Consider the following 25,329-nt stretch of genomic DNA (forward strand, 5'->3'; position numbering starts at 1 on the left):
TATAATATACCTTTGCCATCACAAATTAATGCAAACGCAAACACATTCCTAACTAACAAATACAGGCGGATCAGCGAGTACTTAGAGCAAAAGCTGAAACATTCTAAATAACGATCTAGACATTTTAATGAAGCATGTTAAGCTTTCCTTACTACCTAACCAACTGTTTATCCCTGCTTCATGATAATCCTTAAATGAGCACACTCAGTCTAAATCAAATTGAAAGATTATTTTAATAGCATATAAAATAAGGGGACAATAAAGCATCTGTAAAAATGAGAAAAGGCAGAGAGCCGTCAGTGTACTGTAGCTGGGAACATCCCTAAATAGCGCGGGTTACATCATCGTATCACAAGGTAAAACAAGGCTTCAGTAAGAGCATGCAGTTTATTGGACAGATGTATAGATGCAGCCTATTTTATGGTGAGTGAAAATGAAATTATTGGAATCTGCTTAGGTCAATATTATCATTACATTTGGCACTGTTACTTCTAAATAATTTAATGCATGAGAATGTTTATACTGTGACACTTATGTAAATTTTCCTGTTATGTTTGCTGAGAAGTCATCAGGTATAAACAGTTAGTTGTGACATCACCGCTTCGCAATTCAGTGACACGGACCCTATAAATACTGCAGGATACAAGACGTCTTAGATATAGGCTGGGTGCCATTATACTCCCATGGAATCAATCTGTGTCTTATGATATCCTTAAAATATGCACTTGGGAAAATATTTAGTGAGCGAGTGGCCACGGATCCTACGTGGTGTATTAGGGAAGACCTGAGATAGGAAATATAGGACTCCTGCTGCCAGTCTGTCAAAGCTGCTGTCAGTCACTGCTTAAATGCAGGTGAGTTTATCAGTGGTTCTTCAGCTTAATTCACTTCACTCACCTACAGTATGTTCAAGCAAAGAGACTCCTAGTCTGTTTCACAGATTACGGATGGTCTGTTTGGTAAGAACATTGAGTTCCGTTGTTCATGACAGTGACTGCCAACAGTCCCGATTTCCGTCATACGAAAGGAACGAGGCACCGCAGGAAATGGAAATTGGTTCACAGAGTGGTTTAGGCGAAGCAGGTCTGTGGCCTGAATTGTCCCAATTTTAGAATGGGGAACATTGGCAGGGAAGGTGAGTACTGTCTGTGTTACAGTGGTTTACATGACGAGGTCAGAATTAGAGTTGTCTGTGGGATAAAAGGAGAGCACTCTGATTCTGTTCATTGGCATCCATCCTATGTCTGATGCCTGGCACGGGCATGTTTCTCGCACACCAGCTCATCGCCCGCCCAAAAGTGTCCCCTCATCCGTAGGTTGAGGCCGCAGTCTGCACACACATAGCATGCTGGGTGGCGGTGGCGTGCTTCCGAAATCCTCACTGCCACATCACTGCACGGGAGAGAGACAAGGATGTAACTGTCAGTAACATGAGGCGTGCACGTCGTATTCATCTTACAGCATTACTTATCTACATATTTATGAAATGATGCAACACAGTCAGCAATTGTGAAACAGGTTCTACTGTGCATGCTGCTACTCCTGCGCTGAAACAGGCTGTCCAACTCCTGGGCTGCATTCATTCTTCTCTCCATGTAATGAGTCAGCAGCTAGCGTGCATGCACCCAGCACAAACCTCTCAATTACTGTAGACACATACTGTATTAAAAGCTGGGAGAAAAAAAAAAATGTCACACTTGAATTTACCCATCTGTCTATGGGGGTCATTCCGAGTTGATCGCTCACTATGGAATTTCGCAGCACAGCGACTATGGCAGAATGGGGCTCATCTGAGCATGTGTATGCACCGCTATGCGCAGGTGCGTCGTACAGGTACAGAGAGCTTTGTGGTTTTGCACAGGTTCTAGCAACGCTTCCAGTCGCACTGGCGGATGCAAGGAGATTGACAGGAAGTGGGAGTTTCTGGGTGTCAACTGACCGTTTTCTGGGAGTGTTTGGAAAAACGCAGGCGTGGCCAGGCGTTTGCTGGGCGTGTATCCGACGTCAATACCAGGACCTTCATCGCAGCAATCATCGCACAGAATAAGTAACTACAGGGCTGGTCTTGTTTTGCACAAAATGTCTTAGCTGCTGCTCGGCTGCACAGGCGTTCGCACTCCTGCAAAGCGAAAATACACTCCCCCTTGGGCGGCGACTATGCGTTTGCACGGCTGCTAAAAGTAGCTAGCGAGCGATGAACTCGGAATGAGGGCCAATATAAGTTATTTGTTTTTGAGGGGATAATAGCTAAACTGAAGTTAAAGTACTTGTAACTTAAGTAGAGAAGGCAAAGCAGACCTTTATTTCAGATTCTAGTTGTTTACCCTACTGAAAATGTATCCGGGATCGGGGCACAGATGTGCATATAATCATTCACCATGTATTCTCCTTGTAAGCTGTGTGTAATGGGAGACTGTCTCAAGTGGAAGGATGCGATCACATAGTGACTGACAGGTGGTCGGGGGGGAGGGGGGGGTTGCTGCATTAGGTGCGGGAGTAGTGCAAAAAACGCAGGCATGTCATGGCCGTTTTTGTGGCGGGAAGCATGGCGGCAGTGCTCCTGTATATGCAGCCTGGCGTCGTATACAGGGGTTGTCCTCTATTTGCCGCTTTCTGTGGTGGCATTGGTGGGCGGCGCTGCACATGCTGGACGGCCCCCAGCATGCGATTTTATCAGTGTTCGTTTTTGCAATTTTAGCAAAACCTGCTACCAACTCTGAATAACCCCCTAAGCGGGTTGGGTTTAGAATGCCGGCGGTCTGAATACCGACTGCTGCATCCCGATAGTTAGAATCCCGACAGGGGGAAGATAAGTATACTTACCTTCCCCCAATGCCTCCTCTCCCTCCCTTCTCGCAGCCTAAATTTAAAGTACAATCCCAGATTTAAAGATTTGCCCATGATATTATATTTGGAGATGTGTGCAATAAAGTCAGATTATGTGGCTGGCAGTGGGCTGTGTGAAGAAGGGACTATGGGGTTGATTCCGAGTTGTTCGCTGTGCAGCGATGAGGCAAAAAAAGGCATTTCTGCGCATGCGTACGCAGCGCAATGCGCACGCGCAACATACTATTACAACGAACAATGTAGTTTCACACAGGGTCTAGCGATGCTTTGCAGTCGCACTGGCTGCCGCAGAGTGATTGACAGGAAGAGGGCGTTTCTGGGTGTCAACTGACCGTTTTCTGGGAGTGTTAGTAAAAACGCAGGCGTGCCAGGAAAAACGCAGGCGTGGCTGGGCGAACGCAGGGTGTGTTTGTGACGTCAAATCAGGAACTGAATGGTCTGAAGTGATCGCAAGCGTTGAGTAGGTTTGAAGCTACTCTGAAACTGCACAAAATAATTTTGTAGTCGCTCTGCGGTCCTTTCGTTCGCACTTCTGCTAAGCTAAAATACACTCCCAGTGGGAGGCGGCATAGCGGTTGCACGGCAGCTAAAAATAAGAATTTACTCACCGGTAATTCTATTTCTCGTAGTCCGTAGTGGATGCTGGGAACTCCGTAAGGACCATGGGGAATAGCGGGCTCCGAAGGAGGCTGGGCACTCTAGAAAGATCTTAGACTACCTGGTGTGCACTGGCCCCTCCCACCATGACCCTCCTCCAAGCCTCAGTTAGGTACTGTGCCCGGACGAGCGTACACAATAAGGAAGGATTTTGAATCCCGGGTAAGACTCATACCAGCCACACCAATCACACCGTACAACTCGTGATATGAAACACAGTTAACAGTATGAAACAATAGAGCCTCTCAACAGATGGCTCAACAATAACCCGATTTAGTTAACAATAACTATGTACAAGTATTGCAGATAAACCGCACTTGGGATGGGCGCCCAGCATCCACTACGGACTACGAGAAATAGAATTACCGGTGAGTAAATTCTTATTTTCTCTAACGTCCTAGTGGATGCTGGGAACTCCGTAAGGACCATGGGGATTATACCAAAGCTCCCAAACGGGCGGGAGAGTGCGGATGACTCTGCAGCACTGAATGAGAGAACTCCAGGTCCTCCTCAGCCAGGGTATCAAATTTGTAGAATTTTGCAAACGTGTTTGCCCCTGACCAAGTAGCTGCTCGGCAAAGTTGTAAAGCCGAGACCTCTCGGGCAGCCGCCCAAGATGAGCCCACCTTTCTTGTGGAATGGGCATTGACAGATTTTGGCTGTGGCAGGCCTGCCACAGTATGTGCAAGCTGAATTGTACTACAAATCCAACGAGCAATAGTCTGCTTAGAAGCAGGAGCACCCAGCTTGTTAGGTGCATATAGGATAAACAGCGAGTCAGATTTTCTGACTCTAGCCGTTCTGGAAACATATATTTTCAGTGCCCTGACAACGTCTAGCAACTTGGAGTCCTCCAAGTCCCTAGTAGCCTAGGCACCACAATAGGCTGGTTCAGGTGAAACGCTGACACCACCTTTGGGAGAAACTGGGGACGAGTCCTCAATTCTGCCCTATCCATATGGAAAATCAAATAAGGGCTTTTACAAGACAAAGCCGCCAACTTTGATACTCGCCTGGCAGAAGCCAAGGCCAATAACATAACCACCTTCCACGTGAGATATTTCAGATCCACGGTTTTTAGTGGTTCAAACCATTTTGTTGAGGCGGGACGCCATCATGTCCACCTGTGGCCTTTCCCAATGGTGTACAATCCTATTGGAAGACTTCTGGAGGAAGTCCCCATTCTCCCGGGTGGAGGTCGTGTCTGTTGAGAAGATCTGCTTCCCAGTTGTCCACTCCGGGAATGAACACTGCTGACAGTGCTAACACATGATTTTCCGCCTATCGGAGAATCCTTGTGGCTTCTGCCATCGCCATCCTGCTTCTTGTGCCGCCCTGTTGGTTTACATGGGCGACTGCCGTGATGTTGTCTGATTGGATCAGTACCGGCTGGTTTTGAAGCAGAGGCCTTGCCGGCCTCAGGGCATTGTAAATGGCCCTCAGGTCCAGAATATTTATGTGTAGGGAAATAACCTGACTTGACCAAAGTCCCTGGAAATTTCTTCCCTGTGTGACTGCCTCCCAGCCTCAAAGGCTGGAATCCATGGTCACTAGGACCTAGTCCTGTATGCCGAACCTGCGGCCCTCTTGAAGATGGGCACTCTGCAGCCACCACAGTAGAGATACCCTGGTCCTTGGAGACAGGGTTATCAGCCTATGCATCGGAAGATGCGATCCGGACCACTTGTCCAACAGGTCCCTCTGAAAAGTTCTTGTATGGAACCTGCCTAATGGGATTGCTTCGTAGGAAGCTACCATTTTTCCCAGGACTCGCGTGCAATGATGCACCGCTACCTATTTTGGCTTCAGGAGGTCTCTGACTAGAGATGACAACTCCTTGGCTTTCTCCTCCGGGAGAAACACTATTTCTGGTTTATGTCCAGAACCATCCCCAGGAACAGTAGACGTGTCATAGGAACCAGCTGTGACTTTGGACTGTTTAGAATCCAACCATGCTGTTGTAGCACTTTCCAAAATAGTGCTACCCCGACTACCAACTGCTCCTTGGACCTCGCCCTTATAACGAGATTGTCCAAGTACAGGATAATTACAACTCCCTTTTTTTGAAGGAGTATCAACATTTCGGCCATTACCTTGATAAAACACCCTCGGTGCCATGTACAGTCCAAAACGGCAGTGTCTGGACTTGGTAATGGTAATCCTGTACCACAAATCTGAGGTACTCCTGGCGAGGATGGTAAATGGGGACATGCAGGTAAGCATCCTTGATGTCCCAGGATACCATGTAATCTCCCTCGTCCAGGCTTGGAATAACCGCCCTGAGCGATTCCATCTTGAACTTGAATTTTTGTGTTCAAGGATTTTAAATATAAAATGGGTCACACCGAACCATGCGGTTTCGGTACCCCAACCCGTGTGGAATAGTAACCCCGTCCTTGTTGAAGTAGGGGCACCTTGAGTATTACCTGCTGGGAATACCGCTTATTAATTGCCTCTAGCACAGCCTCCCTGCCTGAGGGAGTTGTCAGCAAGGCATATTTTAGGAAACGGCTGGGGGGAGACATCTCGAATTCCAGCTTGTACCCCTGAAATACTACTTGAAAGAAACAGGGATCCACCTGTGAGCGAGCCCACTAATTGCTGAAATTTTTGAGACGGCCCCCCACCGTACCTGGCTACACCTGTGGAGCACCCGCGTCATGGTGTGGCCTCACAGGAGGCGGGGGAAGAATCTTGATTCTGGGAACAGGCTGACTGGTGCAGCTTTTTTCCCTCTACCCTTGTCTCTGTACAGAAAGGAAGCGCCATTTGACCCGCTTGCTTTTCTGAAGCCGAAAGGACTGTACCTTTGTCTGTGAGGAAACCTGAGGTAAAATTATTTCTTCCCAGCAGTTGCTGTGGATACGAGGTCCCAGAGACCATCCCCAAATAATTCCTGACCCTTATAAGGCTCTCTATGCGCTTTTTAAGTCAGCATCACCTGTCCAGTGACAGGTCTCTAATACCCTCCTGACAGAATGGACATTACATTTATTTTGGATGCCAGTCGGCAAAATATCCCTCTGTGCATCCCCCATATATAAGACGACGTCTTTAATATGTTTTTATGTTTGCCAACTAGTATCCCTGTTTGACAGGGTCACCGACCACGCTGCAGCAGCACTATCTGCAGGTCTCAGTTTAGTACCTGAGTGTGTAAATACAGACTTCAGGATAGCCTCCTGTTTTTTATCAACAGGTACCTATTAAAGTGGCCGTATCCTAAGACGGCAGTGCCACCTTTTTTGACAAACGTGTGAGCGCCTTATCCACCCTAGGGGATATCTCCCAGCGTAACTTATCCACCTGGCGTGAAAGGGTACGCCATCAGTAACTTTTTTAACGGGGGAACCCACGCTTTCACACACTTCATTTATTCATCTGATGGGGGAACAAAACACTGCCTGTTTTTTCTCCCCAAACCTAAAACCCATTTTTAGAGGTGCTTGGGTTAAAGTCAGAAATGTATAACACATTTTTTATTGCCGGGATCACGTCACGGATGTTCCTAGTGGATTGTGTATATGTCTCCACCTTGTCTACACTGGAGTCAGACTCCGTGTCGACATCTGTGTCTGCCATCTGAGAGAGCGGGCGTTTTTGAGCCCCTGATGGCCTTTGAGACGCCTGGGCAGCCGGCTGTCCCACAGCTGTTACGTCATCCACCCTTTTATGTAAGGAGTTGACACTGTCGGTTAATACCTTTCACCTATCCATCCACTCTGGTGTCGGCCCCACAGGGGGCGACATCACATATATCGGCCTCTGTTCTGTCACCATATAAGCCTCCTCATTCAACATGTCGACACAGCCGTACCGACACACCGCAGACACACAGGGAATGCTCTAAACGAGGACAGGACCCACAAAAGCCCTTTGGGGGGACAGAGTAAGAGTATGCCAGCACACACCAGAGCGCTATATATATACAGGGACTAACTGAGTTATGTCCCTAATAGCTTTTATATAATATACTGTATACAGTGCCAATTTTAATGCCCCCCCTCTCTTTTCCCTCTTACTGTACTGTAGAATTGCAGGGAAGAGCCAGGGAGCTTCCCTCCAGCCGAGCTGTGAGGGAAAAATGGCGCCAGTGTGCTGAGGAGATAGGCTCCGCCCCTTTTTCGCGGCCTATTCTCCCGTTTTTTATGGAATTCTGGCAGGGGTATTTACCTCATATATAGCCCCTGGGGCCATATATTGAGGTATTTTAGCCAGCCAAGGTGTTTTTATTGCTGCCTCAGGGCGCCCCCCCCAGCGCCCTGCACCCTCAGTGACCGGAGTGTGAAGTGTGTGAGAGGAGCAATGGCGCACAGCTGCAGTGCTGTGCGCTACCTTGGTGAAGACAGAGTCTTCATGCCGCTGATTTTCCGGACCATCTTCTTGCTTCTGGCTCTGTAAGGGGGACGGCGGCGCGGCTCCGGGACCGAACATCAAGGCTGGGCCTGCGGTCGATCCCTCTGGAGCTAATGGTGTCCAGTAGCCTAAGAAGCCCAATCCGGCTGCAAGCAGGCGAGTTCGCTTCTTCTCCCCTTAGTCCCTCGCTGCAGTGAGCCTGTTGCCAGCAGGTCTCACTGAAAATAACAAATTCTAAGACTATAACTTTCTAAGAGCTCAGGAGAGCCCCTAGTGTGCATCCAACCTCGGCCGGGCACGAAATCTAACTGAGGCTTGGAGGAGGGTCATGGTGGGAGGGGCCAGTGCACACCAGGTAGTCTAAGATCTTTCTAGAGTGCCCAGCCTCCTTCGGAGCCTGCTATTCCCCATGGTCCTTACGGAGTTCCCAGCATCCACTAGGACGTTAGAGAAAACTGCTAGCGATCAACTCGGAATGACCCCCTATGTTATAGAATGTGATTATGTGGCTGGCAGTGGGCTGTGTGCAGAAGGGACTATGATATGGGGTGTGATTATGTGGCTGGCAGAGGCGGTGTGCAGAAGGGACTATGATATGGGGTGTGATTATGTGGCTGGTAGAGGAGATGTGTGCAGAAGGGACTATGGTATGTGGTGTGATTATGTGACTGGATGTGGAGTGTGTGCAAAAGGGAATATGTTATGGTGTTATGGAGTGTGATTATGTGTCTGCAGTGGGGTATATGTAGAAGGGATGGTATGTGGTGTGATTATGTGGCTGGATGTGGAGTGTATGCAGAAGGGAATATGTTACGGTGTTATGGAGTGTGATTATGTGTCTGGCAGTGGGGTATGTGTAGAAGGGATGGTATGTGGTGTGATTATGTGGCTGGATGTGGAGTGTGTGCAGAAGGGACTATGTTATGGTGTTATGGAGTGTGATTAAGTGGCTGGCAGTGGGGTATGTACAGTAGGGTTTGTTTTTAAATAGGTCTGAATAATTGGCTCACAGTGAGGTCTATACACAGTGGCTGCAGTTGGGTCTGATTATGTGACTTGTAGTGTTTGTTTGTTTTTAAATGGGTCTGAATACGTGTCTGAAAATGGGGCCTAGTATGTATAGTGGCTGTCAGTGGGGTTTGTGCATAGGGGTCTGTTATGAAGTGTGATTACGTGGCTGGCACTGTGAATAGGTAGTTGCCAGTGGCTTCTATGCACAGTGACTGCCAGTGGGGTGTGTGCAGTGTAGTTGGGTCTGAACACGTGGCTGCCTTGGATCTTTGTATAATGCAGTAGAGTCTTTGTAATTAGGTTTGAAATGTGGCGGGCTATGGGGCTTGTGCAGCGGGGTCAGTGTAACAGGGTGTGATTCTGTGGCTGGCAGTGGGTATATGCACAGCGGCTGACTGTACAATGGGGGTCATTCCAAGTTGATCGCTAGCTGCCGTTGTTCGCAGCGCAGCGATCAGGCTAAAAATCTGCATTTCTGCGCATGCGTATGCACCGCAATGCGCACGCACGACATACAGGTACAAAGTCCTTTGTGGTTTTGCACAGGTTCTAGCGAAGCTTTCAGTCGCACGGTAGAACACAGGAAGATTGACATGAACTGGGCGTTTCTGGGTGGCAACCGACCATTATCAGGGAGTGCCTAGAAAAACGCAGGCGTGTCAGGGAAAACGCAGGCGTGGCTGGGCGAACTCTGTGCGGGTGTGTGACGTCAAAAGCCGTCCCTCTGTCATTAGAATCAATGCACACGAAGAGTAACCACAGGGCTAGTCTTGTTTTGCACAAAATAATTTTGCAGGCGCTCTGCTGCACAAGCGTTTGCACTTCTGCAAAGCGAAAATACACTCCCCCGGTGGGCGGCGACAATGTGTTTGCTCGCTGGCTACTTTTAGCAGCCGTGCAATCAACTCGGAATGATCCCCAATGATAGTTGCACATATAACAATCCTGACACTGTGATGTGTACATAGATGTGCAACAGTGACAGATGCAGCAGCACAACAAGCTAGACATGTCCACAGACACTAGAACATCATCAGATTTCTTCACTCATCCACTGAGCCCTGTCATTAGCAGTTTCACACTGGACATTACCACAATGACTATAGGCGCACAGGTATGTCTCCTCAATGACTATAGGCGGCATACCTCGCTAGACATTCATCGTCTGCAGATCCGCTCTGTCAGTCCCTCCATTGGTTACCGGTATTCTACCATATTCAATATAAAATACTGTTACTTACATACAAAGCCATTAACCAAACTGCACCAACATACATCTCTTCACTCATCTCAAAATATCTCCCAACCCAACCTCTCCGCTCTGCACAAGATCCGTGTCTCTCATCCACACGTATTACTCGCTACCACTCAAAATTACAGGACTTTTTCCGGGCTTCCCCCACTCTGTGGAATGCCCTCCCACGCACAATATGACTCACCTCTAGTCTCCAAACCTTCAGGCGTTCCCTGAAAACTCACCTCTTCAGACAAACTTATCACATTCCGAGCCCACCCATGTAACCTTCACTGTCTCCTATCTAATTACATCCTCTCTGTACAGTACACACATAACCTCACATATTGGCCCTCATTCCGAGTTGATCACTCGCTAGCTGCTTTTAGCAGCCTTGCAAACGCTAAGTCGCCGCCGTCTGGGAGTGTATCTTAGCTTAGCAGAAGTGCGAACGAAAGGATCGCAGAACGGCACCAAAATATTTTCGAGCAGTTTCTGAGTAGATCCAGACCTACTCCTAGCTTGCGATCACTTCAGACTATTTAGTTCCTGTTTTGATGTCACAAACATGCCCTGCGTTCAGCCAGCCACGCCCGCGTTTCCCCAGGCATGCCTGCGTTTGTATCTGTCACGCCTGCGTTTTTACACACACTCCCCGAAAACGGTCAGTTACCTCCCAGAAACACCCACTTCCTGTCAATCACTCTGCAGCCAGCAGCGCGACTGAAAAGCGTCGCTAGACCTTGTGTGAAACTGCATCAGCTTTTGTGAAAGTACTTTGCGCATGCGCATTGCGTCCCATGCGCAGAAATGCTGATTTTTAGCCTAATCGCTGCGCTGCAAACAACGGCAGCTAGCGATCAACTCGGAATGACCCCCATTGTGTCTTTCTTCACTTTCACATCCTTGGCCAACATTGCTGTGTGACCATATCATACAGCCCATTAAGTACTTTGCAATCTGGCAATAGGTAGTACCTATCCTTGTGTATCAGGTATATCGCCTCAGTGGCTATAGGCACACAGGTATATATCGCCTCAGTGATTATAGGCGCACAGGTATATCGCCACAATGATTATAGGCACACAGGTATATCGCAACAGTGATTATAGGTGCACAGGTATATCGCAACAGTGATTATAGGTGCCCAGGTATATCGCAACAGTGATTACAGGCACACAGGTATATCGCCACAGTGATTATAGGTGCACAGTTATACCGCCTCAGTGATTATAGGCGCACAGGTATATCACCACAATGATCATAGGCACACAGTTATATCGCCTCAGTGATTATAAACGCACAGGTATATCACCACAATGATTATAGATGCACAGGTATATCGCCACAATGATTATAGACGCACAGTTATACCACCTCAGTGATTATAGACGCACAGTTATACCACCTCAGTGATTACAGGCGCACAGTTATACCACCTCAGTGATTACAGGCGCACAGTTATACCACCTCAGTGATTATAGGCACACAGGTATATCGCCTCAGTGACTATAGATGCACAGGTATATCGCCACAATGATTATAGACGCACAGTTATACCACCTCAGTGATTATAGACGCACAGTTATACCACCTCAGTGATTACAGGCGCACAGTTATACCACCTCAGTGATTACAGGCGCACAGTTATACCACCTCAGTGATTATAGGCACACAGGTATATCGCCTCAGTGACTATAGATGCACAGGTATATCGCCACAATGATTATAGACGCACAGTTATACCACCTCAGTGATTACAGGCGCACAGTTATACCACCTCAGTGATTACAGGCGCACAGTTATACCACCTCAGTGATTATAGGCACACAGGTATATCGCCTCAGTGACTATAGGTGCACGGGTATATCGCCACAATGATTATAGGCACACAGGTATATCGCCTTAGTGACTATAGGTGCACAGGTATATCACCACAATGATTATAGGCACACAGGTATATCGCCTTAGTGACTATAGGTGCACAGGTATATCACCACAATGATTATAGGCACACAGGTATATCGCCTCAGTGACTATAGGTGCACAGGTATATCGCCACAATGATTATAGGCACACAGGTATATCGCCTTAGTGACTATAGGTGCACGCGCTGGAGAGAGCGTTCCCTCCTTACAGCAGCCAGTGAGACCTGACCGACCAGTAAGTTTGTATGAGGGAGGGACGGACCCTCCTCCCTCTTCGGCCGAGACCCCTCCTTCCCCTTCAGCCGGGCTGCCGCAGGCGCTGAGTGTGTTACACAGGCGGCGGGCGGCAGCGTGTCTGGTGCTGCCCTGATCTATTCGTGACACGGGCGGGCGGTGGGAAACAGACCCGACGGGAGCGTTGCTGGTGCCTGGTGTGCGGCGGCATGATACAATGAGTCATTGTGACTCATTGTAATGCCGGCGGCTGTGGGCCCCTGAAGTGCGGCGGGGCCCCAGTGCAATGCACTGGCTGCACTGCCAGTAGTTCCGCCCCTGAATGGCTGCCTATTACACTTAATCCCCACCTCGCCGGTGTCTCTACTCTTCTTAATCACTTTAGCATTGGGCTGAGACACGTCCAGTCCGATTCATGGCCTCAACTAGGAAGTCTAATGGTACGCCCATAGTAAAACACCTGACGTCCTTAGCTAACATGGCCGTCGGTATTTGATGGAACTACTGTGTCGGCAATATGAATGTAATATTTTTTTTTTTAAATCAAGACGGCAAAGTGTCCTGTGCTGCCCTCTGACTGAGCCTTCCCCTGCCTGTATGCTAAATATAGTTCTTATTATAAGCATGAGGGTAAAATATATGTATCATAACTACAGTCACTAGGACTGGAGATGCACATTGTACAGAGAGGATGTCATCATTAAACACTGTAAGTAGAATGGGAGTGCCGCCCACAAGGCCTGTCATCATTACTATGACATACACTAAAAGTATGTATTGGCACACACATTAAGTACTGCACACCCAACACACGTCATAGTACAGCACGTACATACTGTCATGACCTTCACTACAATCACTAGATAACAGTGACGCTCACCTGATGCCCAAGTTACATCTCTCGCACACCCGCTGTGGGGAGGGCACAGTGTGGGTGATAGGCTTCTGGAGGGGACTGCTGGCGGGCTTCTGAACATTGGGTGACAATCTGCTTGGCAGGGCTGTGGAAATGCCTGTAATACAGCAATGCAAGAGCCTTAGTCCACATCTGATTCTTTTGACGCTGGACATCATGACATGTCAGTCACCCTCAGTGCGCTCTTCCCCACCAGTCCTACAAAGAGCCAGTCACTGTCATCTTCAAGTCAAAACGTCTTTGGGAACCTGTGATAAGAGCCCGCTTGTGTCTGACCTGGAGCAGGTTCAGAGTATAGAACATGTACACAAGTCATAGTGGAGGGAGAGAACGTCACGCTATTACTGACTGGTTAAATCATCACTGTATATCTGTAAGCTGTAGTAAAAGGTCTACTAGTAATAGTATTAAGTTAGTGTTAGTGATGGCAGCGTGTGCTGTTAGTGTTATGTTAGTGTTACTGATGTCAGTGTTATATTAGTGTTAGTGGTGGCAGCATGTGCTGATAGTGTTTTGTTAGTGATGTCAATGTGTGCTGGTACTGTTATGTTAGTGATGACAATGCATGCTGGCAGTGTTATGTTGGTGTTGGTGATAGCAGTGTTATATTAGTGTTAGTGATGACAGTGTGTTATATTAGTGTTAGTGATGGCAGTGTGTGCTGGTAATGTTATGTTAGTGATAGTGATGACAGTGTGTGCTGGTAGTGTTATGTTAGTGATGACAGTGTGTGCTGGTAGTGTTATGTTAGTGATGACAGTGTGTGCTGGTAGTGTTATGTTAGTGATGACAGTGTGTGCTGGTAGTGTTATGTTAGTGATGACAGTGTGTGCTGGTAGTGTTATGTTAGTGATGGCAGTGTGTGCTGGTAGTGTTATGTTAAGGGGGGTACTCACGGGAGAGATGTGTGCTGAACGATCTTAACACAGACCGCTCAGCACACATCTCTCACCCCGCTCAGCACAGCGCGATGTGCTGAGCGAGGGGGAAAGCCGACGGGGGGCCGCTCACTTCACACAACGGTGAAGTGAGCGACCCGCTAGATTGAGCCTGCATGCAGCTCAATCTAGCATCGGCGATAGCGATGCGCGGGGCCGCGCATCGCTATCGCTGGAGGGCATACACACGGCAGATCCGTGCTTAAAATCTAAGCAATCTAGCAAGATTGCTTAGATTTTAAGCACGGATCTCTCCGTGTGTACCCCCCTTAAGTGTTAGTCATGGCAGTGTTATATTAGTGTTAGTGATGACAGTGTGTGCTGGTAGTGTTATGTTAGTGATGGTAGTGTGTGCTGGTAGTGTTATGTTAGTGTTAGTGATGGCAGTGTGTGCTGGTAGTGTTATGTTAGTGATGGCAGTGTGTGCTGATAGCGTTATGTTAGTGTTAGTGATGACAGTGTGTGCTGGCAGTGTTATGTTAGTGTTTGTGATGGTAGTATGTGCTGGTAGTGTTATGTTAGTGATGGCAATGTGTGCTGGTAGTGTTATGTTAGTGACGGCAGTGTGTGCTGCTAGTGTTATGTTAGTGATGACAGTGTGTGCTGGTAGTGTTATGTTAGGGACATTGTTTGTGGTGGTGATGTTTGGTCCTTCCACTCATAGTCAGAGACATGGGTATCAATCCAATTAGTGTGAGTTTGTTTCATGAATCTCGCATACATCACACGAATGCACGCACCCAAGAAATGTTCAGTACCAGTTAGAAATGCTAATTTGCGGTAGTCACAGCGAGGATGTGCGACTTTTCCACTTAATGTGACCTGGGAGAAGAGCATTAAAAAAGTGGGGAAACCATTCTGTCCCACAATAAAGTGGTAACTGATATAGCAGGACCATATACAGTGCCTTGCTAAAGTATTCACCCACCTTATCTTTATACCTATTTTGTTACATTACAACCTGTAATTTATTTATTTTTTCAATCTGAATTTTATGTGATGGATCTGCACAAAATAGTCTAAGTAGGTGAAGTGAAATAAGAAAAATTTCTATTAAAAAAATAATTTTTATAACTAAAAATTTGAAAATTTGCATATGTATTCACCCCCTTTTGCTATGAAGCTCCTCAAAAGTTCTGGTGCAACCAATTACCTTCAGAAGTCACATAATTAGTGAAATAAAGTCCACCTGTGTGCAATCTAAGTGTCACATGATCTTTCAGTATAAACACACCTTTTCTGAAAGGCCCCAGAGGCTGCAAAACAACTAAGCAAGAGGCATCACACCATGAAGATTATATAACGTCTACCCATACATACGGAGAGACGTATAGATATTCGTACATTATACAGGCATACAGAATCCACAGCCTAGCGGACGCCCTGTGTGCAGGAAGTCATACATTTTAAAGACTCTTTTCTATCCTTTCATCTCTTCATATTTTATCTTATATTTCGCAACGATTTTATTGATACAAATTAAAAGTTAATTTTTATTATTAGTAGTGTGCATCACAAATAGGCAACTTTGTTCTCCTTTTTTGTATACATATTATCCTATTTTGCCTGTGGTAGCACCCCCCAGTTAAGATAACTTACGTGAATAAAAATCAACATTTTTTTAAGGGGGCCGTTTAGAAGAAATAGAAACGATTTGTGCGACCTTTTCTCTTTGTGTTTGATCACACCATGAAGACCAAGGAGCTCTCCAAAGAAGTCAGGGACAAAGTTGTTGAGAAGTACAAGTCAGGGTTGGGTTATAAAACAATATCCAAATCTTTGATGATCCCCCGGAGCACCATCAAATCCATCATCTTCAAATGGAAAGAACATGGTACCACAAGAAATCTGCCAAGAGAGGGCCGGCCACCAAAACTCACAGACCGGGCAAGGAGGGCATTAATCAAAAAGGCAGCACAGAAACCAAAGGTAACCCTGAAGGAGCTGCAGAGTTCCACAGCAGAGAATGGTGTATCTGTGCATGTGACCACAATAAGCCGTACACTCCATAGAGCTGGGCTTTTTGGAAGAGTGGCCAGAAAAAAAGCCATTACATGTGTTAAAAATAAGAAGGCACGTTTTGAGTTTACCAAAAGGCATGTGGACGACTCCCCAAATGTATGGAGGAAGGTGCTCTGGTCAGATGAGACTAAAATTTAACTTTTCAGCCACCAAGGAAAACGCTATGTCTGGCACAAACCCAACACATCCCATCACCCCAAGAACACCATCCCCACAGTGAAACATGGTGGTGGCAGCATCATGCTGTGGGGATGTTTTTCAGCAGCAGGGGCTGGGAAACTATTTCGAGTCGAGGGAAAGATGGATGGTGCTAAATACAGGGATATTCTTGAGCAAAACCTGTTTCAGTCTGCTTGTGATTTGAGACCGGTCCACCTTCTAGCAGGACAATGACCCGAAGCATACTGCTAAAACAAAACTCGAGTGGTTTAATAGGAAACATTTAAATGTGTTGGACTGGCCTAGTCCAGAGGTTCCAAAACGCGTTCCTCAAGGCACCCCAACAGTCCAGGTTTTAAATGTATCCATGCTTGGCCACAGGTGACTTAATTAGCACCTCAGTCAATTTGATTTAACCATCTGTGCTGAGCTATGGATATAACTAAATCCTGAACTGTTGGGGTGCCTTAAGGACCGCATTTGGGAACCTCTGGCCTAGTCAAAGCCCAGATCTCAATCCAATTGAGAATCTGTGGTCAGACTTGAAGATTGCTGTTCACAAGCGGAAACCATCCAACATGAAGGAGGTGGAACAGTTTTGCTTTGAGGAGTGGGCAAAAATCCCAGTGGCAAGTAGTGGCAAGCTCAAAGAGACTTATCCAAAGTGATTTGCAGCTGTAATTGCTGCAAAATGTGTCTCTACAAAGTACTGACTTTAGGGGATTAATAGTTATGCATGCTGAAGTTTTCTGTTATTTTGTCATATTTGTTATTTGCTTCACAATAAAAATAAAATAAAAAAAAAACATCTTCAGAGTTGTAGGCATGTTCTGTGAATGAAATGATGCAAACCTTCAAACAATCCATTTTAATTCCAGGTTGTGAGGCAACAAAACCTGAAAAATGCAAAGGGGGGTGAATACTTTAGCAAGGCACTGCAGAAGGCTGTTAGTAGCCATAAGGAAAGTAATGGAGGTTTGTAACTGGGTCAGATGGCTGATTTCTGCACTTTTTATTAATAATTGAAATATAATAGCCAGCCAGTGTATTTCAGCAGATGACAGTCTTTCCAGCATTTTGTGGCACATAAAAAAATGTCTCTATAGTAATTTTTCAGTGTTTTTATAGTTTGTAAAAGCTGAGATTAACACTTTTTTAACTGTTATCTGCAAGTCTTACAACCTCTCTCCCATGAATACAACCTCCACATACTGTACCTGCCCCACATCATTTATACCTCCACATACCTGCCCCACATCATTTACACCTCCACATACCTGCCCCACATCATTAATACCTCCACATACCTGCCCCACATCATTTACACTACCTGCCCCACATCATTTACTCCTCCACATACTGTACCTGCCCCACATCATTAACACATCCACATACTGTACCTGCCCCACATCATTTACACCTCCACATACTGTACCTGCCCCACATCATTTACACCTTTACATACTGTACCTGCCCCACATCATTTACACCTCCACATACTGTACCTACCCACATAATTTACACCTCCACATACTGTACCTGCCCCACATCATTAACACATCCACATACTGTACCTGCCCCACATCATTAACACATCCACATACTGTACCTGCCCCACATCATTAACACATCCACATACTGTACCTACCCACATAATTTACACCTCCACATACTGTACCTGCCCCACATCATTAACACATCCACATACTGTACCTACCCACATAATTTACACCTCCACATACTGTACCTGCCCCACATCATTTACCCCTCCACATACTGTACCTGCCCCACATCATTAACACATCCACATACTGTACCTGCCCCACATCATTAACACATCCACACACTGTACCTACCCACATAATTTACACCTCCACATACTGTACCTGCCCCACATCATTAACACATCCACATACTGTACCTACCCACATAATTTACACCTCCACATACTGTACCTGCCCCACATCATTTACCCCTCCACATACTGTACCTGCCCCACATCATTTACACCTCCACATACTGTACCTGCCCCACATCATTTACACCTCCACATACTCTACCTGCCCCACATCATTTACACCTCCACATACTGTACCTGCCCCACATCATTTACACCTCCACATACTGTACCTGCCCCACATCATTTACACCTTTACATACTGTACCTGCCCCACATCATTTACACCTCCACATACTGTACCTACCCACATAATTTACACCTCCACATACTGTACCTGCTCCACATCATTTACACCTCCACATACTGTACCTGCCCCACATCATTTACACCTCCACATACTCTACCTGCCCCACATCATTTACACCTCCACATACTGTACCTGCCCCACATCATTTACACCTCCACATACTGTACCTGCCCCACATCATTTACACCTTTACATACTGTACCTGCCCCACATCATTTACACCTCCACATACTGTACCTGCTCCACATCATTTACTCCTCCACATACTGTACCTGCCCTACATCATTTACACCTCCACATACTGTACCTGCCCCACATCATTTACACCTCCACATACTGTACCTGCCCCACATCATTTACACCTCCACATACTGTACCTACCCCACATCATTTACACCTCCACATACTGTACCTGCCCCACATCATTTACACCTCCACATACTGTACCTGCCCCACATCATTTACACCTTTACATACTGTACCTGCCCCACATCATTTACACCTCCACATACTGTACCTGCCCCACATCATTTACACCTCCACGTACTGTACCTGCCCCACATCATTTACTCCTCCACATACTGTACCTGCCCCACATCATTAACACATCCACATACTGTACCTACCCACATAATTTACACCTCCACATACTGTACCTGCCCTACATCATTTACACCTCCACATACTGTACCTGCCCCACATCATTTACACCTCCACATACTGTACCTACCCACATAATTTACACCTCCACATACTGTACCTGCCCACATCATTTACACCTCCACATACTTGACCAGCTCCACATCATTTACTCCTCCACATACTGTACCTGCCTCACATCATTTACACCTCCACATACTGTACCTGCCCCACGTCATTTACACCTCCACATACTGTACCTGCCCCACATCATTTACACCTTTACATACTGTACCTGCCCCACATCATTTACACCTCCACATACTGTACCTACCCACATAATTTACACCTCCACATACTGTACCTGCCCCACATCATTTACACCTCCACATACTGTACCTGCCCCACATCATTTACTCCTCCACATACTGTACCTGCCCCACATCATTAACACATCCACATACTGTACCTACCCACATAATTTACACCTCCACATACTGTACCTGCCCTACATCATTTACACCTCCACATACTGTACCTGCCCCACATCATTTACACCTCCACATACTGTACCTACCCACATAATTTACACCTCCACATACTGTACCTGCCCCACATCATTTACACCTCCACATACTGTACCTACCCCACATCATTTACACCTCCACATACTGTACCTTCCCCACATCATTTACAGCTCCACATACTGTACCTGCCCCACATCATTTACACCTCCACATACTGTACCTGCCCTACATCATTTACACCTCCACATACTGTACCTGCCCCACATCATTTACACCTCCACATACTCTACCTGCCCCACATAATTTACACCTCCACATACTGTACCTGCCCCACATCATTTACACCTCCACATACTGTACCTGCCCCACATCATTTACACCTCCACATACTGTACCTGCCCCACATCATTTACACCTCCACATACTGTACCTGCCCCACATCATTTACACCTCCACATACTGTACCTGCCCCACATCATTTACACCTACACATACTGTACCTACCCCACATCATTTACACCTCCACATACTGTACCTGCCCCACATCATTTACACCTTCACATACTGTACCTGCCCCACATCATTTACACCTACACATACTGTACCTGCCCCACATCATTTACACCTCCACATACTCTACCTGCCCCACATCATTTACACCTCCACATACTGTACCTGCCCCACATCATTTACACCTACACATACTGTACCTGCCCCACATCATTTACACCTCCACATACTGTACCTGCCCCACATCATTTACACCTCCACATACTGTACCTGCCCCACATCATTTACACCTCCACATACTGTACCTGCCCCACATCATTTACACCTCCACATACTGTACCTGCCCCACATCATTTACACCTCCACATACTGTACCTACCCCACATCATTTACACCTCCACATACTGTACCTGCCCCACATCATTTACACCTACACATACTGTACCTGCCCCACATCATTTACACCTCCACATACTGTACCTGCCCCACATCATTTACACCTTCACATACTGTACCTGCCCCACATCATTTACACCTACACATACTGTACCTGCCCCACATCATTTAACCCATTATTGAGCTTTTTAGTGAAATTCACCTGAAAACTGATGTGTCTTTATTGGCCAAATGGTGCCAATTAAACCCCTCCAAGTGCAGGATTACTCAGTAAGAGGGTATAGCCACCATTTTTCAGGCTACGGACTTCCTAATAATCGCATGTGAAGCTGCAGCCTAGAAGAGACTATAGACGCCCACCTCAACAACTGTGTGCACATTCGCAGTGTTAACACGATAGCGAGAAACACTGAGTGGGACATGTACTAAGCAGAGCTCTGTATACTTTTATAGTATGCAAATGATAAATGTTACGTCAATGCTGATTGGTTGCCATGGGCAACCTCTCCACTGGCTCACTACTCTACTTTTATCACTGCTTAGTACATGTCCCCTCAGTCCCAGAGTGAGTCTATGGTCACGCAGACCTACACTGACATTATGTTTCTCTGCGTACATGATGGCAGCTGATGGCAGATACACGCCCTGAAAACAGCCATGACATACCTGCTTTTTTACCGCTACTCCGGTACCTCCCCCATACAGTCCCTTCCTACCACTCACTCTGCATTAAAATCTCACTGCACGCAGCATCGCCTAGGTCCCTCTGCATGTGCGCAGTGCGATTGCAGCACATGTGCAGCCTGCCGATAATCGCTCAGTTGCGTGAACCTCTGCATTGCGTACAAACATGAATCAGGCCCAGATGTTGCCTACCTTTTCCCCTGCCCAGGGGCTGCGCACACAAAAAAAACCAATTTACTCTGAAAAAGCGAAGCTAGTTTAGAATTGGATGCAAATGAAATTTGCTGGGTGATGTCAGCGAAAGAACGGCTTGCAGCACCCAACTCACACCTAATTGGATTGACCCCATACTTGTGTGGGCAATGCCTGGTAGTAGCAATAGTGTGAGCACTGTCAGAGTCAAGTCCTAGAGGTACCATCAGGGTTGCTCTCCAGTGCCTCCTGAAGTAGCCTGAAGCTGCTGGACTGCCTCGGGGATGTTCTTGTCTCCTGGTTCCCCTGCAGCATCTTATACACCTCTGAGTCTTCGTGCGCCCAGCTCATCTTGTGCTCAGTCTGCTCCCTCCTCTACAAGTGGAACAGGATGAATTTTACAACTTGGCAGATGTAAGATACGGGCACTGCTCACGCTGTAATATTTTACTGTATGAAACTGGCTTCCTCTTAACCTAGTTCTCTTCTGTGTTCATGTTCCCGCCCTGTGGCTGCCTCATGATCTTTGCTCTATCTCCAGCTACCGCATTACCTCTTTCTCAGAATATTGTGCCACCAGCGTCTGCGATGTATTACTCTTTCCTCTGCATTGTAATACACTCCCCCTCCCCACAGCGTATATTACTCTCTACCCTGTACTGTATTACACTCTCCCCCCTTGTGCTGTATTACTGTCCTCCCCCCTGCACTGTACTGCACTCTTCCCCCTGCACTGTATAACAGTCTTCCACCTTGTGCTGTAGTAGACTCTTTCCCCTTGCGCTGTATTACACTGTTTCTGCTTGCATTGTATTACACTCTTCCCTCTGCGCAATATTACGCTCTTCCCCCTACGCTGTATTGCACTCTTCCCTCTGAGCTGTATTACACTCTTTCCTCTTTGTTGTATTATGTTTTTTCCCCTGTACTGTATTGCACTCTTCCCCCGTTCCCTTCGTACACTCTTTCCCCCTGCGCAGTATTACACTGTTCCCCCTGCGCAGTATTACACTGATCCCCCTGCGCTGTATTACACTCTTGCCCCCTGCGCTGTATTACACTCTGCCTTCTGCGCTGTATTACACTCTTCCTTCTGCGCTGTATTACACTCTTCCTTCTGCGCTGTATTACACTGTTCCCCCTGCGCAGTATTACACTGTTCCTTCTGTGCTGTATTACACTGTTCCCCCTGCGCAGTATTACACTGTTCCCCCTGCGCAGTATTACACTGTTCCTTCTGTGCTGTATTACACTGTTCCCCCTGCGCAGTATTACACTGTTCCTTCTGTGCTGTATTACACTGTTCCCCCTGCGCAGTATTACACTGTTCCCCCTGCGCAGTATTACACTGATCCCCCCTGTGCTGTATTACACTGTTCCCCCTGCGCAGTATTACACTGATCCCCCCTGCGCTGTATTACACTGTTCCCCCTGCGCAGTATTACACTGTTCCTTCTGTGCTGTATTACACTGTTCCCCCTGCGCAGTATTACACTGTTCCCCCTGCGCAGTATTACACTGTTCCTTCTGTGCTGTATTACACTGTTCCCCCTGCGCAGTATTACACTGATCCCCCTGCGCTGTATTACACTCTGCCTTCTGCGCTGTATTACACTCTTCCTTCTGCGCTGTATTACACTGTTCCCCCTGCGCTGTATTACACTGTTCCCCCTGCGCTGTATTACACTCTTCCTTCTGCGCTGTATTACACTGTTCCCCCTGCGCTGTATTACACTCTTCCTTCTGCGCTGTATTACACTGTTCCCCCTGCGCTGTATTACACTGTTCCTTCTGTGCTGTATTACACTGTTCCCCCCTGCGCAGTATTACACTGTTCCCCCCTGCGCAGTATTACACTGTTCCCCCTGCGCAATATTACACTCTTTTCCCCTGCACAGTATTACACTCTCCCCACTGCGCAATATTACACTCTTTTCCCCTGCGCTGTATTACACTCTTCCCTTTGTGCTGTATTACACTGTTCCCCCTGCGCTGTATTACACTCTTACCCCTGCGCTGTATTACACTGTTCCCCCTGCGCTGTATTACACTGTTCCCCCTGCGCTGTATTACACTGTTCCTCCTGCGCTGTATTACACTGTTCCCCCTGCGCTGTATTACACTGTTCCCCCCTGCGCAATATTACACTATTCCCCCTGCGCTGTATTACACTCTTACCCCTGCGCTGTATTACACTGTTCCCCCTGCGCTGTATTACACTGTTCCCCCTGCGCTGTATTACACTGTTCCCCCTGCGCTGTATTACACTGTTCCCCCTGCGCTGTATTACACTGTTCCCCCTGCCCTGTATTACACTGTTCCCCCTGCGCTGTATTACACTGTTCCCCCTGCGCTGTATTACACTGTTCCCCCCTGCGCAATATTACACTGTTCCCCCTGCGCTGTATTACACTGTTCCCCCTTCGCTGTATTACACTGTTCCCCCTGCGCTGTATTACACTCTTTTCCCCTGCACAGTATTACACTCTTCCCTCTGTGCTGTATTACACTGTTCCCCCTGCGCTGTATTACACTCTTACCCCTGCCCTGTATTACACTGTTCCCCCTGCTCTGTTCCCCCTTCGCTGTATTACACTGTTCCCCCTTCGCTGTATTACAGTGCTCTCTCTTGTACCTCTATATCTCTCCCCCCTCTCAGTAGCTGTATCTTCCTCACTCCCTGCCCTTAGGCTGTTTATATCACAGATAGACTCACATGTCAAACAGGGTTCTCTACTGCCAGTGATGCCCCTTCTGTCTCAGCCAGTCCACCGCTCTGTGTCCCTCTCTTGGCTCTCTGCCTTCAGGTCACCAAGTGTGCCTGCACCTCTCTGTTCTCTCTTGTTTCTGTCACAGATGTCTCTTCTTCCTGTCTGTAGGACACACCTGTCCCTCTGTCCCCGCCTGTCTCTCTCCTCCTCTTACCACAGACACACCTTTGTCTCCTGACACTACTCACCCTTCCCGTCCCCTCATTTTCTGCAGTCTCTGCTGTCAGTGTGCTCCTCTGTCTCAGTAATGAGGCACTCAGGATCTGGGTTCATTTCCAAGCAGCCGGATCTCACTTTCTCAATCCCCACATAAGTGCCTCACATCTGCTTTTAGTTAAGTTACTAGGGAAGCCTGAGAGACAGCCAGAGTGAGAGACTGCCAGGGGGGAGTAAGAGAGAGCTGCTTGGGTCAGACTGACAGACACCCAGGAACATGCGACACTGGGGAATGTGCAGGGCAATGGGCCCACATGTACTCTCCTGAGGTCACACAGCTGTATTATGTTTTATCCTGTTTGTCTGCTTTTATAGGACGGGCCATGATGTGCAGCGTTACATAACTACTAAATTGTGTGCGGAGTGATGGGTGGACGTGGTTCAGCTGCAAATCTATGACTGTGCAGAAGTACAGGATGCTGCAATCAGACAGGGATGTATATTATTATCTGTGCTTTAGTTATGGTACGCCATGGTAATAAGTACTGCCAGCTTTTTGTCCTGGAAACCGTTTTTTTTTCTACAGTCATCGTGTCTGGAACTTATATGACCAGACTAGTCCGTTCCAACTACTTTATAGATACGGGAGACCCTTACCTGGCCACAGGACCTTCAGCAGCGGAGGACGGTACATTTGTGTCATTATACCAGCATCTTCTTTCACAGAAGGAAATACACAGGCAATGATGCACACTTAAAGATCTTTCCCTCTTTGTAGGGTTTCTTAGTAGAGCAGATGGACTTGAAACTAAAACACCTGGGCGGCGTAAGCAGTTTCCTGGTCACAAATAATCTGCCGCCTTCGCAAGTATGTGCAGATAAATAACCATTTTTTAAAGCAAGAACATTTGTTGCTTAGAATGGGCCTATTGGGGGATATGTATA

General features: G+C 47.1%; 1 protein-coding gene across 2 annotated transcripts; it reads right to left on the reverse strand.

The window, feature by feature from the left end:
• Nucleotides 1-214: 214 nt before the first annotated feature.
• Nucleotides 215-24,593, reverse strand: PDLIM2 (PDZ and LIM domain 2). Of its 2 annotated transcripts, none has more exons than XM_063931785.1 (4): nucleotides 24,417-24,593; nucleotides 21,682-21,832; nucleotides 13,148-13,280; nucleotides 215-1,392 (listed from the first exon to the last, which is right to left on the reverse strand). In XM_063931785.1, exons 2-4 carry the CDS (start codon nucleotides 21,806-21,808, stop codon nucleotides 1,239-1,241), a joined length of 414 nt encoding a protein of 137 aa, XP_063787855.1. In that variant the 5' UTR covers nucleotides 21,809-21,832; nucleotides 24,417-24,593; the 3' UTR covers nucleotides 215-1,238. The 2 variants fall into 2 exon arrangements, with proteins under 2 accessions (XP_063787855.1, XP_063787854.1); XM_063931784.1 differs by lacking the exon at nucleotides 24,417-24,593 and adding an exon at nucleotides 24,174-24,371.
• Nucleotides 24,594-25,329: the final 736 nt, after the last annotated feature.

Source organism: Pseudophryne corroboree, chromosome 6 (genome assembly GCF_028390025.1).
Source record: "Pseudophryne corroboree isolate aPseCor3 chromosome 6, aPseCor3.hap2, whole genome shotgun sequence".
NCBI lineage: Eukaryota > Metazoa > Chordata > Amphibia > Anura > Myobatrachidae > Pseudophryne > Pseudophryne corroboree.